The 18099-nt window shown below is 43.5% G+C and overlaps 1 protein-coding gene across 1 annotated transcript in view; it reads left to right on the plus strand.

The window, feature by feature from the left end:
* The window catches only part of FERMT3 (FERM domain containing kindlin 3), a 48330-nt gene that overhangs the window by 12242 nt on the left and 17989 nt on the right, over positions 1–18099 (plus strand). The window contains exons 3-10 of the mRNA XM_085626023.1: positions 9780–10013; positions 11483–11608; positions 11705–11876; positions 13897–13999; positions 14725–14832; positions 15130–15261; positions 15847–15896; positions 17322–17446. Coding sequence (XP_085482149.1) covers positions 9780–10013; positions 11483–11608; positions 11705–11876; positions 13897–13999; positions 14725–14832; positions 15130–15261; positions 15847–15896; positions 17322–17446 — 1050 coding nt within the window. The remainder of the gene's footprint in view (positions 1–9779; positions 10014–11482; positions 11609–11704; positions 11877–13896; positions 14000–14724; positions 14833–15129; positions 15262–15846; positions 15897–17321; positions 17447–18099) is intronic.

Consider the following 18099-nt stretch of genomic DNA (forward strand, 5'->3'; position numbering starts at 1 on the left):
ACACATCTTACTGTCCACGTATGTGTTTCTTTGGGCAGTGTGATGCTTTTGGAGCCTTATCGTTTAGGACCCAGTCAGTTCTGTGGTCAGGTCTCTGCCCCTCTGTCTCTCCCCAAAGCAGCTTCCTGTTCTGGCTGAGCCCTTACACTGTAGGCTGAGTGATACCAGTTCTGAGTGAGAGGAGGAAGTGAGTGAGCGCTTTGTCATGGGCAGCCAAAAATAACCATCAAGAGGGTGTGGATGGGTGGACAGCATATGAGACTTGCTGTACACAGTCTTCACAGAGGGCCCTTCATCATCTCCTCTGTCACCTGCTCCATTAACCCATCTACCACCTTTTCACCTACTACAACACCATCCCAGTGAACTCAACCAATGTTCCGTCCATAAATTTCTTCATCACCTCTTCGGTCACCTCCACCTTCACCGCCTTCATCACCCTCTCATTCACATTTTCCTTCACCGCCTTAATTATTTCTTTTCTCACCTCCTTCACCTCCTCCAACACTTCCTGTCAAACCTCCAATATTTCCTCCATTAGTCTCTCCAAGCCCTCTGTCACATACTTCATCACTTCGTCACCTCTTACATCACTTGCTTCAGCACCTTCTCCTTCTTCATCGCCCCTCTGCATCATCTCCTCCATCCCTATGACTACCTCTTTTTCATTACCACCATAATTGTTTCCTCTTCCATTTCCTGTCTTGTCACCTCATCACCTACTCTATCATTTGCTTCATCATCCTCTTTAACACCTCTTTTACATTGACCGCAAACTCCTCTGTTATCTGCATCTCCTTTCATTATGTATACCGTAACCCAGGGGTACTCACAAACTTTCTCTCTGGGGCCAAATTTACAATGTGGTTTGTGACCGAGGGCCGTAACGTGGAGGCGGGGTCATTGGGGGAGGGACCGGGGCTAGAGTAACAAAAAAAAACTGTGACCATGAGGTGGAACACAGGCCCCTGCAGCGCACGCCTTCGTCGATTGAGCCACTGGACTCGGCATACACATATAGCTCTCTCTCTCTCTCTCTGTCCCCCTCTCTCTCTCTCTCTGTCCCTCCCTCTCTGTCTCCCTCCCTCTCTCTGTCTCCCTCCCTCTCTCTGTCTCCCTCCCTCTCTCTATCTCCCTCTTTCTCTCTATCTCCCTCTCTCTATCTCTCCCTCCCTCTCTCTGTCTCCCTCCCTCTCTCTGTCTCCCTCCCTCTCTCTGTCTCCCTCCCTCTCTCTGTCTCTCTCTGTCTCCCTCTGTCTCCCTCTCCCTCCGTCTCCCTCTGTCTTCCTCCCTCTGTCTCCCTCCGTCTCCCTCTCCAGCTCTGTCTCTCTGCCTCTCTGTCTCTGTCTGTCTCTGCCTCTGTCTGTCCCTGTCTCTGCCTTTATCCGTCTCTGTCTGTCCCTGTCTCTGTCTGTCCCTGTCTCTGTCTGTTCCTGTCTCTGTTTGTCCCTGTCTCTGTTTGTCCCTGTCTCTGTCTCCCTCCCTCTGTCTCCCTTTCCGACTCTGTCTGTGTCTCTGTCTATCCCTGTCTCTGTTTGTCCCTGTCTCTATCTCTGTCTGTTTCTGCCGCTGTCTCTGTCTGTCTGGCCCTGCCTCTATCTTGCTCTGTCTGCCCCTGTCTCTATCTGTCTTCCTCCCTCTGTCTCCCTTTCCGTCTCTGTCTGTCTCTGCCTCTATCTGTCTGCCCAGTCCCTGTCTCTGCCTCTATCTGTCTCTGTCTGTCTCTGCCTCTGTCTGTCTCTGCCTCTGTCTGTCTCTGCCTCTGTCTGTTTCTGCCTCTATGTGTCCCTGCCTCTATCTTTGTCTCTCTCTCTGTCTCTATCGCTGTATGTCTCTACCTCTATCCGTCTCTGCCTCTGTCTCTGTCAGTCTGTCGCTGCCTCTATCTAGCTCTGTCTGCCCCTGTCTCTATCTGTCTCTGCCTCTATCTGTCCTTGTCTCTACCTCTATCTGTCTCTGTCAGTCTGTCGCTGTCTCTGCCTCTATCTAGCTCTGTCTGCCCCTGTCTCTATCTATCTCTGCCTCTATCTGTCCTTGTCTCTGCCCTCTGTCACCTCACCCAACTCTCACACCCTGCTGTCCTCTGTCATTCTTTGTCCACTCACCCCTCCCCCCTCCCCTCCCCCTTGTGTGGCAGCTTGAGGCAGCTTCCCTTCCTGGGCACACACACAGCCCCACCGGAGTACTTCACAGGTCTTTAAGAGACCATTTGCATGATAACGAGGCTTTGTTGTATTTCACCTCTTCTTAATCTAAGTGGAGCTGCAGGGGCGCTTTCATTTGAATCGCCCGGCCCCCACAGAGCAGAGTCTGTTTGCTGACACTGTAAAAAAAACCAAAAAACACCGGTACGATGTTTGCAAGGTCCGCGGGCCGCCAAGAAAGGCTTGCCGGGCCGCTGGCGGTCCACGGGCTGTACTATGAGTACCTGTGCCGTAACCTCTTCCATAACCACACAGATGACCAGCTCTATCAGCCCATTGATCACCTTCTCATCACAGTCTTCTGTACATCCTTCACTACCGGACCCATCACTTCTTCCATTACTTCATCTGTTAAATCCCGCTGTGGTGGACCTCATTGTTTACTCTTAGCCCATCAAGCATGCACCTCTCATGAGGACAGCAGTTCAGGGAAAATAAAGGGCAAACTAATGCGAGTACCCCATACCCACTTGGGTGCATTGAGTTATGTCGGCACACTGTCCATCAAACCCCACCCTCCTGGGGAGCTAAAGTTGATAGAGTCCCATGAGCACTGCATGTACGCCGATCCAAACCATTTACCTCACACTTGCTAAAGTCCTGAAGTTTCATGCCCACACCCTACTGAACCTTTCATGCTGTGTCTGCTCTTACTGCCACTAACTAAGATGGCTCATGGTCTACCAATAACCTCTGTGGACCTTCGTGACACTGTAGTTAAATTTGACTGTAACCCTGCCCTCAGCTTACCCAAGTTGTCTCCTGCCACTTCTAACCTGCCTGTATAGATAACAAGCCCTCCACCCACTCACTGATCTAGATTCACTCTCTTTATCCTCTTTGTTCGATTCCATTGGAATGCTCTCCCCATATTGTTAATTTTCATTGCATCAGTGGAAGCTTGAATTAATATCTTCAATTCCTTAGACATGCAGGCTAGCACACTGATGCCATGGCCAGATGGGTCACCACGCCTCTAAAAAACGTTTTGAAATTTATGACTCATTTTTATTTTCTGGCCATGGCTCAGTCTGACAAAAATGTCTGCCATACATCCTACTGACTGTGCTGGGATTACTGGGAGAATGGAGGTTGTGTCTTATACTAGACCAGTTAGTCTCAGAGACAGGGCCCTGGATAAGACAAACTGAGTAAAAACCATACCTATGGAGGGTGGGAATATTCAGGACCAGAAGCCAAGGATTAGGATGCTGTGACCTGAGATCGTGAAAGCCGAGGCGTGGTAGAATAACAGGGAAACAGAGGTATGGTTGAACATAAGTACCATGCATAAAGGGATAGGCAAGTGGTTTTTAGAATTACAGCAGGGTAGAAGTATCCCAGATAAATAAGCATCAGGTCATGAACAAGAGCACACTAGAAATAGGTATTTCTGAGAACAGATCAGCTTATGTACAAGGAGACAGGTATAAGACACCTACATGGTCTCAGCACATCCAATTCTAGGTCACAAACTAAACACTCAAGAAAAGAAAACTTCAACCTTGAGCATATCACAATGATTACTCTAACATGCACCATCTTAGACTGTACAGAAAGCAAACAATCCAGTCTGGCAGAGCTTTAAATTGACAGATAAAACCACCCTACCTTTGTCATTGATTCAGTTAGCTGGAAGGCGATAAGATCCAACCCCACTGTCAATCACCCCACAGAGGCAATCCACATCATATACCACTTACACACATATTAGGTTGGATAGTTGCAAGACCCCCACAAGCCCCAACAACTTTACACTCTTGTGTGGCTAACAGTTTTCCTCCATAACTCATGATCCACACTTAACCAGGACCAGGAGAATGTCAAATGATCTTCCCTTCGATTACACTATTCAATGGATAACCACATAAAGTGCATGATTGCTTGAGAGATTGGATCTTGTTGTAGCAGCATAGCTAAAGCATTTTCTACCTCTGACGAGGTGTTGAAGCACTTTTTGGACAGATAGTGCCATACTGCATGGGATATTTACAACATTTATAAACTTTCTCATGCAAATGAAAATGCAGCTTAACCTGATGTAGATCACTCAGCTGTCAATACACAGTGCCTAATTTGTAAAATAATGAGTTCTGGTGCCCAAGGCTGAGCTCAGAAGCCTGTGGCCGCAATAGCAAGGGTGCTCAGTCTGAAATGCACCTCATCCCTGTTTATCCACTAGCAGAATCACCCTGCCTCTTTATCTCATTCATGCAGGTCCCTGCTTTCTCCCTTTGTGATGGGTTTTCTGTCGGTTTGTATTTTTCCCTCTATTGCTCTCAGGAAATGTCTGATGTGGAAAAATAAGTGCCAGTCCCCAAAAATGAGTGCTGGTGTCCCTCACCGGCAACTACCGGCTCAAATTAAGCATTTTAAATACAGTTTATGCATAGTTTGCTATGTAATCTGTTAATCTGTAATCTTATTCAGCCTGTCATGCCATGTGTCATTCAATATGCCCTGAAGTGGTTATGCAATCAGTCATGCTTCTATATGTTGCATTTGGCCCACCACTCCTTACAGCCCAGGTAAACTTTAGATTGCTGAGAGAAAACTCAAAGCAGTCGGTATAACTGGAACTCAGATGAGGAAGAGGAGGTGGAAAAATGAGTAGAGGATGGCTCCATGCTTTATTTTTATTGCACATTTTCTTTCTTCTCACTCCCACCAAATGGTATGGAGCATGTTCATATCTACTGAGGAGCTAGGAGTTGGGAGTGGGGTGCAGTCGGGATTGGGAGATTTTAGGAAATCTCTGTAGGGGGATGATTCTGATTTTGATTTGGGATATACGCTGGTGGATATGAAACCACAGGAATTGCAGCATGGCGTTATTGTGTTAGAGTAGTGGTTTAAGGATATCGATTTGGTAAGCTCAGGAGTTATGTAAATCAGTGGGAAGCAGTGGTGGCACTTCTCATGTTGGGGCAGATGATGCCCGGATTAGAGTTTTTGAGGGGAAACGTCTATGCTTTTTTTGGACGGCGAACACTATTGCTGCTTTTTAAAGACAGAATCATACCATGTGGGAGACATATTCTGGAAGACTCTAATTAGATAGGAAAATGTAGAGTATGAACGTTAAGAGTTCATTAGTACTTTATTTGAAAACAGATTGTTTTGGCTGGAAATATTTTAATTTGAAGTATATTATACGAACTAAGTGGAATAAGACATGGCTAAATATTCTTATCAGCCCGGGAGAAAGGAGGCAGAATCACATCGCATAAAGAAGTCAGTTTTGAATCAACAGCATAATAACATTAAAGAACAAGAGAGGAGGAAGATAGAAGATGGGATAGATAATTTGAGGATGGGAAATGATATTAAAGCCTGAAGATTACACACTATCAAACTTGGGACAAAAGAAAACATATTTTTAGGCAGTCAAACACTATTTGAAAGGCCATCCATGAGAAGGATTAGATTTGTGACTCTGATCTCATTTAAAGCAAATGTGAAAGCAAAAAGAATAGTAAGAGGCTTTAATAAAGGCATCAGGTAGTTTAAAGGCTTTGAGATACCAGAGGAAAGTATCTTGGTAAATGTTTACATTCCACCAGGCCCTAAATAGGAGAGCTATTTGGAGTCATTGGGGAATCTTTAGAATGAACTTGAAAGGGATTATTTTATCTTTAGGGGATTTCAGTGTTTGAATTTCCACAAGAAAATCATAAGATGCTTCTCTTGAGGGATACAAAGCAATACTATGAATACAAGATCAGATAATGAATGGTGTTAAACCAGATGGTTGAAGAAAGTACTTTAATAGTGTTCCCTTAAACATGTTTTTATTGAAATTTTCAACTGATGAGTAACAGTATTAAGGTACCCTCCTTCCCTCTTCATCGTCCTCTTAGACCACCTCTGTATCGCCATCTTGCTTCTCTTGGCCCACCCTCAATTAACAGTCCCCCTGCAATCCTTTTATCGTGGGATTGTGTGTTTTGGGCTGGTTCAGCGTTTCCTTGAAAATATTAGAAGATGTATCTCATCTTGTAGTGTTGTAGTAGTGGTCCAGTCTGGTGTCTTCCAGTCTTTCTCCTTTCCCTGAGTAGTTTTGCCACCCTTTCCAAGCACAAGATCCTTCACAATATCATCATTCTCAAGACCTCATTGGAAGTTGTCCCCCAGTGTGCTAATGTTTCTTTCACTGCCAGCAGCATGGACTTTCCCTTTCCGATAGTGGAGTGAGTATATCATTTCTAATGAACTCCCAAACAATATGACCTCTGGACACTCGGCTACAAGAAACTGTCACTGCCTCGATTATTTTCACTACTCTTTCCCCTAAGGTACTCACACATGGGAGGGAACATAGTATGTGTAAAAGGCTCTGTTCCTCCATATACACTCCAACATAAGGTTCCCCAAGCGTGCCAGCTGGGACCCAGTTTTGCACTGGTATAGAAACTTAAGTGGGGCATCCTCCCCTCCTATAAATCCTACAAAGTTTATGGCTGTAGTGAGGATGTTGCTCAATTGGTCTACATGTAGGGGTTTGTCAGACCGACCTCCTCTCCCAGAACCTCTAGAATGGAAATTTATCACCTGGTTTCACAGTGTTTATCAGTCTGCAAATGCGGGAAACAGCATGTCCCCATTCAATCTTGTTTTTTTAAATGGAAGTTGTTCTATTGATCAACTTATGGACATTTTGTAGTGATCATTTATCCTCATTATATACTTATTCAGTAATTTGCTTTTTTCCTCAGATTCTATATATGATAGTGGGTGCTCAGGTAGACAGTGACCATCAACCTTCGGAAATTGTAATTCATTTAAAGAATTCTGAGCATGAAATGAATGTGGGTGGAAAGACAGTGAAAATAAAAAAATGGCACATAATTTATTGGTAAATGAAGGCTCAAAAATGTTATATCAAATTACTAATTCAGATCATTGAAATAATGAAGATGAAAGATTTTTAGTACAAATATAGAAGTTTATAACAATTTCCTGGTGAATTTGAGGGCAACACTATTAAATGGAAAACTAGCTTTGACAAATACGAAGAACAAGAATGCTCACTATCTTGAGATTTATAAAGCAAAAATCTTCTAAATAAATGTGTTCATGATGTGCTTATATTGCAAAAAGAGAAAGAGGCCTCTCCATTCAAAAGTATATGAAGGAAGTTCGTAAAAAGTTGTGAAAAATTAACTTTAAAAATGAGGGAAAGTTTTTATTGGATATATGAACGAACAAACTGGGTGCTTCTTAGAATTAATATTATATGTCACTTGCACTGTAAAAATATAACTTCACCCTCTACTCCTGAAGTTGAATGGGTAACCAAATAGCAGAAGTGTATAAACTAAATGTAATAAGCAGAGAATTGCTCCCCCTGAATATGAAAAGAACTGAGGAGAAGAGAAGGGAAGATTCATCAAATACTGGGTATTCATTTGACGTAGACATCAACTGTCCCCCGATGACAAATGAACTAGTAGCCCTTGTTTGATCATTGATGTCTTCCTGTGCTCAAGATTCTGAACTTATCTCAACATGAGTATTGAGTAGCACACTGAATACTGGGGCTCATTTCTGGAACCCCTTATGGGTTCAGTGATTAAACATTACATAAAAAGGATGATAAGTCCCGCCTGGAAAATATAGAAGCATTATTCCTATGCATATTCAAGAAAAAGTATTTGCTAAACAACTGTTAATGAGTCTAGAGGAATGGAATATAAAAGCTGCTATCTTTGCTAAAGCCTGAATTGGTTTTTAGAAAGAATTATTTGACTGTTGATTCTGCCTCCTGATGAAACTGCTGGTGGAAAAATATGCATTACAAAAAAGAATGTCAGTTTACATGCTTAATATTGATCTTGCCACAGCATTTGATTTGGGGACAGTACTCAATAGCGCAGTAAAGTTTTGAAGTGGGGCAGCCCTGTGCCTCTTTTCTCTTTAATAATAAAACTTCATAAAGATTCTTGGACAGGGATACAAATGGGAAGAAATGGATCTCTGTTGCAGAGATCAATTTCTTCCCATTTTTGAAGCCCCTAATAAACCCAGAAAAGATATGTTACTCCCATTATTCATTTAGCAATGTACATGACATATTAAATTATGTGACTCAGTTAAAAAAGTTTCAGTTGTTTTTAAAGTAGGTAAACGTTTGTAATTTTTTTGACGATGAAAAAGAAGCAATAGAAGTAAATTAGGTCTTTTATCTTTTATACACGTGCATGCACATACCTGCAGAATGGACTTACTCGCAGTCCACGAGATTGTTACAGCTCTGTTGAGCCTAGAACATGGTGAATTTGGACTAGTCATGAACAATTTAAAGACATTTCCAATTTGTCTGATTTAGTCAGTTGGGTACGCACCTATTAGGAGTGGTATTGCAGATTATGATATATCTGGATGATTGAGTTTATTTACATATCAGTTTTATTGGGTATATTATTGGCATGGATTTCAGTTGCATCACTGTAGCTGGCATTACCGGTTGCCACTGGTAATGTTCGATTCTAGATGCCTCATTGGACATACTTTGACCAATAAGAATTAACAAGAGGCCCGGTGGGCTGGTTTAAGGAAATATTTTATTGTATTTCACTTCTAGTAGACTGTGTGTAGGCTTCGGATTTCTCATCTAAGTGACCTTGAAAGGGAATCTATATGACACATGCTCCTCTACAGTGGGATAGTTAAAGCACTGACAACTATTTACATTCATTTGTTTTGTTTATTAAAGATGCATGTATCTATTCAGTCTTTGAGGCTATTCATTTTTTAAATAAATCCTTTAGATAAGCCAATATGTGGTATTGTGAGTCGATATTTTAAGAAATCTGGACTTGGAAAAAAAAGTACTCTAAGATTTGCTATGTTAAGAATCTTGTGCTGTTATAATGCCTATAGCTTTTGTTTTCAGAGTAAAATTAATGGTAAAAACAGCTATTTACAGCTCTTCCGATCAAGATACGTGAATGAATGAATATACAATAATCAGACTGCAATGACAGATTTCGCACAAAAGCATATACTCATTGTTCAATACAGAAGGTGCTTATTTTGCGCTCTTGTTAAAGGGGAATGCGCAGGACCAGAACTTATTTTTTATCATTGGTCTTTGCCCCAGATCAAGAGAGAGAAATTCAGGAAGGAAAGAGCAGGACGTAAGATGAAAATCAACCTTGGCAAAAAAATTCAATTCAGCCCCACACTTCAGGGGGCCATGATTACAATGTGGCCATGGGTGCTTGGTTGGGTCATGGTGGTCTATTCTCCTCTGAAAGCAACCCCTCAGCCTGCAGCCCAACAGGAAAATGCCAGAGTGGCAGAATGGTAAGTCCAGCCCTGATGAAGTAAAAAAAGACTCTGGCGAAGAAAGAAAACAGGGATAAAAAAGCACCTAGCAGATAAAGAAATAAGAAGTGTAGAGTGGTGGAAGAAAGAGGCACAAGAGGATGTCAGAATGAGGAAGCCTTGGTATAATGTAGTCCTAGCATTCTAGTACTAGCAGCAGGTTCCTAAGAAAATATTTGGGAGAAGAGATATACAAACCGTCAGTTGATGAATCCTCAAAGTAACCTTATCACTTTTTCCTTTCAGAAATTTCCAAGAACTGGTCAGACCATGCCGTGTGGTGGGAGCAAAAGAGGATGTGGCTTCTCAAGACAAACTGGACTTTGGACAAATACGGGATCTTGGCCGATGCCAGGCTCCACTACATGCCGCAGCACAGGCCTGTCTCCCTGCTGCTGCCCAACATGAGGACTGTGCGGCTGAAGGCCAGCTTCTCCAGCCCTGTCTTCCAATGCGTTGTGGGCATCTGCAGGTTACTCAGTGAGCAGACACTGTCCTTCTCTGTCAGTTTTTGTTGCTTCTGTGTATGTGACCAAGGTGTAGGTCCAGTGTGAGGACACACATATGCTCAGAGCCAACATAGCGAGGAGGGGCACAAATTGCTCCAGCCACTAACTATGGAAAATATGTGTCTTCTTTTAACACATGCACCACCTTGGCAGTATCAGAAGTAAAATGAAGATATGTGTTTAGTATTGCATGGAATAATTCGGCATGAATGGCATTTCTGATGACATAGGACGAAATATCTTTACTTCATGGAAGTATGGAAAAGTAAGGGTGGAACATTTTATGGTGTGATTGCTAGATTGAAGAAGGAATGGATCAAGGGAGGGAAAGTGATTGAAAGGATTTGCACGCACTACAACAGGTTTTTGCTCAAAAGGAGTGAACAAAAGAAAGGAGCCAGGTGAGGGAGAAGGGAAGAGAGGAAACCAGGGAAGGAAGGAACCATGGGAGGGATGATGGAAGGCAGGAAGGGAAGAAAGGTAAGTGTTAAATATGCACGTCATGCAACCCTTGGTAGATCGGATCTTGCTGAACCAACCCACTGTAGACCTAGAGGCGTTCAAATTCACCTTGGGCTCCAGGTCAAAGAAGCTGTAGTACTTGAAGCGGAGAAAGAGGTTATCGTTCTCCTTCATGCCCTGTTGCATGAACGAGTGAGACGAGTCCAGCCTCCTGCAGAGACAGGGGAAATGAGCGTCATGTACAGACTTTGAGACATGGGCAAGCAATAGTTAGTTACAGGCCGTAGGACACAGATATGTGATATTGAGTACAGTAGTAGGACTGTACTATCTTAAGGACTGTGGGAGAAGAGCAGGCAAACTTTGGAGACATCTCTTCTCGCCATCCTCTTCCAAAATGTGCGAGTTTGTGGCCGTGTAGACATGGACACTAGATACATGGAGTCGCTTGCTGAAAAGTTAGTGCCCGTGCTCATAGTATACCTTATAACCATCAGTCATCCTATTCTCTAACCTGAAGGAGTTTAACTTCACTCAAAGTTGGAGGGTCAAGGATTAAGTAGTTTGCCAGATCAGAGCCAAAATGCCCATACTGTTTTATCTTGATAAGTGCCAATATGCCACACCTTGGTTCAAGTACATCTCCGGTAATTGAGCGTAACATCTCGGAATGCTGTAGTTTATTCAACAGAATGGTGTTTTTCATTTCCCTGAACTGTCTTACCTGTTGTGGAAAGACGTATCTCTTGCTATTGGAATGGAATATCTGCTTTCATGGAATGAAATATCCAAAGATTTGAAAGAGTATATCCCATTGCATTCTCATGCCATTAGATGGTAAGTTTAAGTTATAAAGTCATGTATCTCGTCTGTTAGATATCTTGGAACAGTAAATCCCGTGACACGGAATGGTATTTAACCTAGAATAGAAAGATATAACTATCCAGATGGAAACACTGCCTCTTTATCTCCTTGCAGATATCAGGCACCCAGAGGAACTGTCTCTGCTAAGAGCCCCAGAAGAGAAGGAGAAAAAGAAGAAGAAGGAGAAAGACCCATCGGCAGACGCGGTTCACGACTTGACCGGCCTGGTCTTGTCTGGAGGTGGGTGACCATGTAGCAAACTGTGAGACCGGTACTAACTGGACATTTGACATCATCGGCTGACCTTTCCTGCTGTTTGTTTGCCCCCCCCTCCAGGTTCAAAGCAGCAGCAGGTGTACAACGGAATGCCAGCCTACTTCACCGACAGCCCCGAAACTGAGGAATGTTACAGAGTCCTGTCCATCAGTCGGACTAGCCTGACCCCTGAAAACATCATGAAGAGGTACCGGCCAGGCTCACTGCTGGAGAAAGCCCAGATCAACAGTAGGTGAGAGAAGAAGTCATGTTCTCAAATAAAAGGGGGGGGGGTCTCCGGATGTGAATAAATAAATGGGAGACATGTTTGAATGACACTCTGGTCAAATAAGTTTGTCTGAAAAAAATATTCAGAAAATAACGAATCATCATATAAGTGTGTGTCTTGTCCAAAAGTATGAGAAACGTTTGCTTTTCGAAAAAGGTAGAGAAATATGTTTTTCAGTTTTTGTGTTCCCCATAACATCCCTGGTCCTCTGATTTTTTTATTTCTTATTTCTGCCATTTGCTAAGACCTTTGATTTTACTCAAATAAAATGAATACTATATTGACTTTCAGGGCCTTTCACCAAGCCCTCCTCTTCCATTGGTCTTCTATTGTGTCATTCACATTTTTCTTCCACCCACTACAGCATACAACATGGGTTAATGGGTGATCCTACCTTCACTTTAAATGTCCGTATTCTGCCCTTTAACAAAGGGTATGTCTATGGCAATTTATACTTTTTGGGTCCAAAAATATTTTTGCTTACAGCCAATGTTTTTTAAGATTGATGAGGGCCAGGTAGCTTCTCCAAGAACAACGTTTTGCAAAAACAAAACAAGCATTGACAAAGCCAAAACTTTAGTGGCCAATGCCAGCCCTATTGCCTTTTCCAATGCCTATTATTCTTCTGAAAATCATGGAGGAGGCACATTCTTTCAGCCTTCACACTGTTTTTGCTGTAACTATAGAGCTCGCTTTGTGCATTCAACTGAAGATATTTCTCCTTGTTGCGCCTCTGGTGGGGTGGTGTACAATTCTGATGTAGTCCCAGGTCTACCTGCATTGGTAAATCTGGAAATGTGTCAAAATGCATGGGTGGATGCATGGGAATACCCACGCTCCACCATGGAACTCATCCCTGCTGCAGAGTAACTCAAGGCAGCGATTTCCTCTGCCTTACTTTACTCTAGATTTATCAAGCAAACGTACAGTGGCCTTGCGTGGCTTGATAAGTTTCATTTAGGTTTTGCATCGCCCTTGCGTCCCCTTGCGTGGCGCAAGGGTGATGCAAAACCTTGATAAAAATGGGCAAAGTCTTTATCACATCTCTCAGATTTTCAGGATACTAATTGCCATCAATGCATTTCGGGCGCTAAATGTCTTTCATCAACATATCCCTGTTCATAAACTAAGTCATCCCTTAGGGAAAGCAAACAAAATTATTTAGAAATGTAAAAGTCATTATTTGAGATGCTCATTAGTAAACAAAAAAAAAATAATCCTTACCACCTTCGGCACAATGTAGCCTCACAGTCCTAATAATCTGTATGTCATCCAAGGGATGAAGTACATTTCCAGTTAATAATAGGAGACGCATATTTAATGTTATGCCTTTATAAAATCGTAACCCCTCTGCAGACTCAACCTTCTCTGTATGGTTAAGGATGCACAGGCTTGTCTGTGTGGAAATTTGTGTAACAGTATTGCCTTCTTTTTACGTTTACAAAAGATGATAGGGTAACAGAATGTCTTTGCCTAATTCTCACTTCCCAAAACTATTGAGTTCTACATATGGTTTACAAATATATTTCCTCGTTAGAGTTAATAATAGAAAATCTACACAAAAGGAGAGATATCTTGTATGTGATATTTAGTCATTTATGTTTTTTCAGAAAATAGTTTGGCAGCAATATTTTAAACATGCAGCTCCCCAAAAATAAAAGAGTCTTGATTGTTTGGCTCTAACGTGCCAGACTACTTATTCCAGACTCTCTACTTTTGAGTTAAGATAAAATCCTCGGGGTGCAGGGCATGGGACCAGGAGGGCTCTGGCTATGCCCTCTCAGCCACTGTCCCACACTTTTTTAAAGAGGCCTGGTGAGAAAAGATGTCTCCAAAGTTTGCCCACTCTTCTCCAAGTCCTGAAGATAGAACAAGCTAGCTATCATACTTGACAACCCATGTCTGTGTCCTACAGCCTGTAACTGACTATTGCTTGCCCTTGTCTCAAAGTCTGTACCTGAAGTTCATTTCCCTGTCTCTGCAGGTGGCTGGACTCGTCTCGCTCGCTCATGCAACAGGACGTGAAGGAGAATGATAACCTCTGGCTCCGCTTTAAGTACTACAGCTTCTTTGACCTGGATCCCAAGGTGAATTTGAAGGCCTCTAAGTCTACAGGGGGGGGGGGGGTGGGTTCAGCAAGATCTGATCTACCAAGGGTTGCATGACATGGGCAAATCTAACACCTTAGTCCTCAACTCAAGAGATTTATCTTTTGGGAGTTGTTTATAAGCGCTGTGCATAACCTTTCATGACCACTTTATAATAACAAGACTCTCTGACTATATATTAATAATACTTTCTGCCTTGAGAAAGTCCTTGGCCTGCCGGCGACACAGGTGAAAAACGTGTCGGATGTTCTTTGGTTACTTGTATTTCTGGCAACAAATAAATACAGAATATTATACATAAAACGTACATTGGACTTTGGGATTTTTTACCCCTAGGAACCTACATATATCCATTAGGCACAAACCTATCACATGGTCAAAACAACTTCTTCTAATTTGGTGGTCCTTGGGTGAAGTCAACTGATAGGTACGTGCCACACCAAGAATTGGGTTCTGTCCCATTATGCATGACCCCGGCCAGCACCCTCCCCCTTAATGAGTTAAGCATAACCTTTTAGTTACTTTCTTGAGGCGACCTTTCCCATGGTGCACAGTAGCAGTGTTACCTTAGCAGGCAGGCAATGAAGAAGAGACTTTCTGTGTCTCCAAGGGTCAAGTTGGTAGTTGTTTAATTCTCATATTGCTTCAGTACTTATCCTTGCAGGATCTTGCAGTCTCACAAGTGTTTTTCTGTGTCTCTTTAGTACGACATGGTGCGGATAAACCAGCTGTATGAGCAAGCACGCTGGGCTGTCCTCCTGGAGGAAATAGACTGCACAGAGGAAGAGATGATGGTCTTTGCTGCGCTACAGGTACAAGGCCGCAAACTATGCTCTGTGGCGCACACCACTGCGATGCTGAGCATAGGCGCACAGGGCTGTGCCTACTTTGACTATTCCACATCATGTTTGCTATAGGACACTGCAGGATATGTTCTGAAGGATATATCTATGCACACCGGTGGTTTATGTCCAGCCCAGTGAAATCAGAACCAAAATGATCAGTAAATAACATGCACACATACACCCAGACACATTTGGGTCTCCCATTCTAGATCTCCACACCACTTAAGAGTGAATTAACCTGCATTTGTGTCAATTATTTTCCAGTATCACATCAACAAGCTGTCTCTGACCTCCGAGCGCCCCGAGGTGCATCGGGATTCTGGGCTCGATGACCTGGACACGGCGTTGTCCCACCTTGAGGTGAAACTGGGTGGATCTTCTGCAACTGATGTCTTGGTAAGGCTGCAAGGTGTTTGGTAACTGTCCACTCCCTTAAATGAATGTAGGAGTCAATGAGTAGACATTTAAGAGAGTAAGGGGCATAGTTACAAGCCCCTATCACCACAGGAGCAGCACTTTTAATGATGTTCAGTTAACGTGGCTGAACACCGTCTTGTAAATAAGACACCCTTTCACGCTATACTTAGCGTGAAAGGGGCGTTCCGCCACAACACCCATTGGTTCTGACGCTGCCCCCTATTTAAATATGAGGCAGGGCCAAAATTAAGACCAGGGAAAACCTGGCCTTAATATGGCAAAATCAGGAGGAATACAAGTTTTGCTTAACGCCATGCTCTGTCATATGTGCCTAAGGGGTTGAACTAAATCCAGATCTTTGAGTCACCTATTGTATATCAGTAGGTCTCTTGAGCTTTCTTCATCTCTTTGTCTTTTGTAACCGAGAACCTCGGTCCTGATCTGTTTAGACAAACACTTCAACCATTATTGTGAGCATTGTATGTCAGGTAGTTACAGGCACGGGCCTCAGATAGGGGCACTGTGCTGTAGCATGCAGTCAATGTCTTCCTCTTCCTTTCTCAGGACAGCCTGACCGACATCCCAGAGCTGAAGGATACATTGCGCATCTTCAGGTGAGTGATCTACCAGGCCACCAAGGCTCAGCTGCTGTTCTGTCTCCATGACAAGATGCCTCAAAACACAAGCACAGATCTAGCACCCCAGTGTGGAAGAAATGGGCAGAAGGGGCATCAGTTTTTGATTAACACTGGTAGAGGTATGTACATAATTATCACGGAGCCTAAGCCTTACATCCAAAACTCTCTTCCCATTGAGTGGGCCATCCTCTACCTGCTGCAAAAATAACTCAATTCCTGTACAAATTCCAAAACAAGAGGCATCTGGTTTGGAAGAGTTTCAGAGGCTGCACACCCACTCAAAGCACTTTCTTTTACATTGGAATTTGAATGAACCAGGTTAAACCTTTCCTGAGCAATCCGCCCAGGTTTGGATTTTTGCCTTTGTAAAACTCCTTACATCCCAAAACGATTGCCAGCCATCTAGCCATACAGTACCCCAGAACATAAGGACCTCAGGCACACCCACTTTGCCCTTTTTGTTCTACAGATAGAGATTAATTTGCACCTGTGGTTGCAGGCGGTGGACATTGACACTCATTTTTAGAGACTGGGGCTTATTTTTCTTTATCAGACCTTGACCGGGAACAAGAGAAATTATTACGGTGAGAAAGAAGAAAGAAGAGAAACGTTACAAAACAACAGGCATAAAAAATAGCCTTCAAGGGTGAGATTAAGAGACAGGAAGTGTATGTTGGAATAAAAAGGCATGAGCCGAAATTAAAACTAGCAGCCCTTCATATCTGGCCACCCGGCATTCAGCAGTGCTTGCGATGGGCTCCTGGAAAAACATTCAGCGGTGGCTCCTCCACTAAAGCGGAAGAGCGTTGCCCCACTGCTTTTCAGCAGCGCAAAAAAGGAAAAATTAAATGATAACACAATGTTATTACAATTTTATTCAGTGCGAGCCAGGTTCGGGCAGGCGGGGCTGGGCTATCAGAGCAAGGGGAGGATGAAATATGGGCACTTAAGTATGCATGGCAGTTTGGCCGGCCATCTTGGGCAGCCAAACAGTTATGCGCACTTAGCATGTTCTCCACCTGGCTGTATTGTACAGCCTGGGTGGAGAACATGCTCAGGCTCCCACTCCCTGTCTGAGCGCCAAACCAGGCTGCTCAGACCAATCACAATGCTGCTGCTATGCTGGTGACAGCAGCGTCATGATTGGCTTAGGGAAGCCTGTGTGCTTCCTGCTTTCGGGAGTCAGTAAGAGAAGCGGAGAAGAGACAACGGAGGATAGATGGCAGTCGTGGAGAGGTGAGTGTTATATATTTTTTTCACCGCCTCGCCACCCCCTTTCTGTACCAGCCGCCACTGAAAACATTAGGCCCCTGCATTTTTTTAAACAAAGTAAGCACTGTCAGTGGGCAAACAGTACTTCTCACCTTCAACTAATAACTCTCCATTAATGCCTCCTTACAGGCCCAAGCGTCTCACACTGAAGGGATACAAACCTCACTGGGTAGTCTTCAAGGACACATCAATAGCGTGTTACAAAAGTAAAGAAGAATGCCTGGGGGAGCCGGTGCAACAACTAAACCTAAAAGGTATGAGGAGTAACCCCTCTTCTCTTGGACACAGCTGTGCCAAAGAGTTTGAGTTCTTCTGCTCTTGATGGATAGAACGGGCAGCTTCTGCATAGTGTTGTGGTCAGACTTCCGGTATGTCAGTGTGTATTGTTTGGCTTGTGGTGTGACAGATCAATCATTATGCCCGATGTAGAATGTACTTAGTACTATTGACCAAGGGGTGTGATATGTTCAGGTTCAGTTATCGGCAAGCGCTTTGGGCGAGGAGCGATTCTAGTGTGCTTGGCTCATTCTTGGGGGGATGACGGGCCACAGCTGCAGTTTGTGCCGTCACTCCTTATGCTGCAAGGACATTGCCGTAGTATAGTGTTTCGATAATGTCTAGGGGGGGGGGCTGAGCCTGGGTTCTTATCTGCTCTGAACGGTTTTGCATTGAAACACTGAATTCCATGATGTTGGTGAATAAGAATGGGTATTGATTAGGTGTAAAGCAAAAGTTGAATGTGACTGGTAGTGACACAGAATTGGGGTTGAGTTCATTGTATGATTGGCACACAGGCCATAGAACAACTTTGCAAACGCGCACCGGTTGGTTGGTGATCTCTGTCGAGTTATATCCATTGACCCCAAATAGTGGGCGGGATGAGCTGTGAGTCAGGCGCAGCTGGGCC

This window comes from Triturus cristatus, chromosome 9 (genome assembly GCF_964204655.1).
Source record: "Triturus cristatus chromosome 9, aTriCri1.1, whole genome shotgun sequence".
Classification (NCBI taxonomy): domain Eukaryota; kingdom Metazoa; phylum Chordata; class Amphibia; order Caudata; family Salamandridae; genus Triturus; species Triturus cristatus.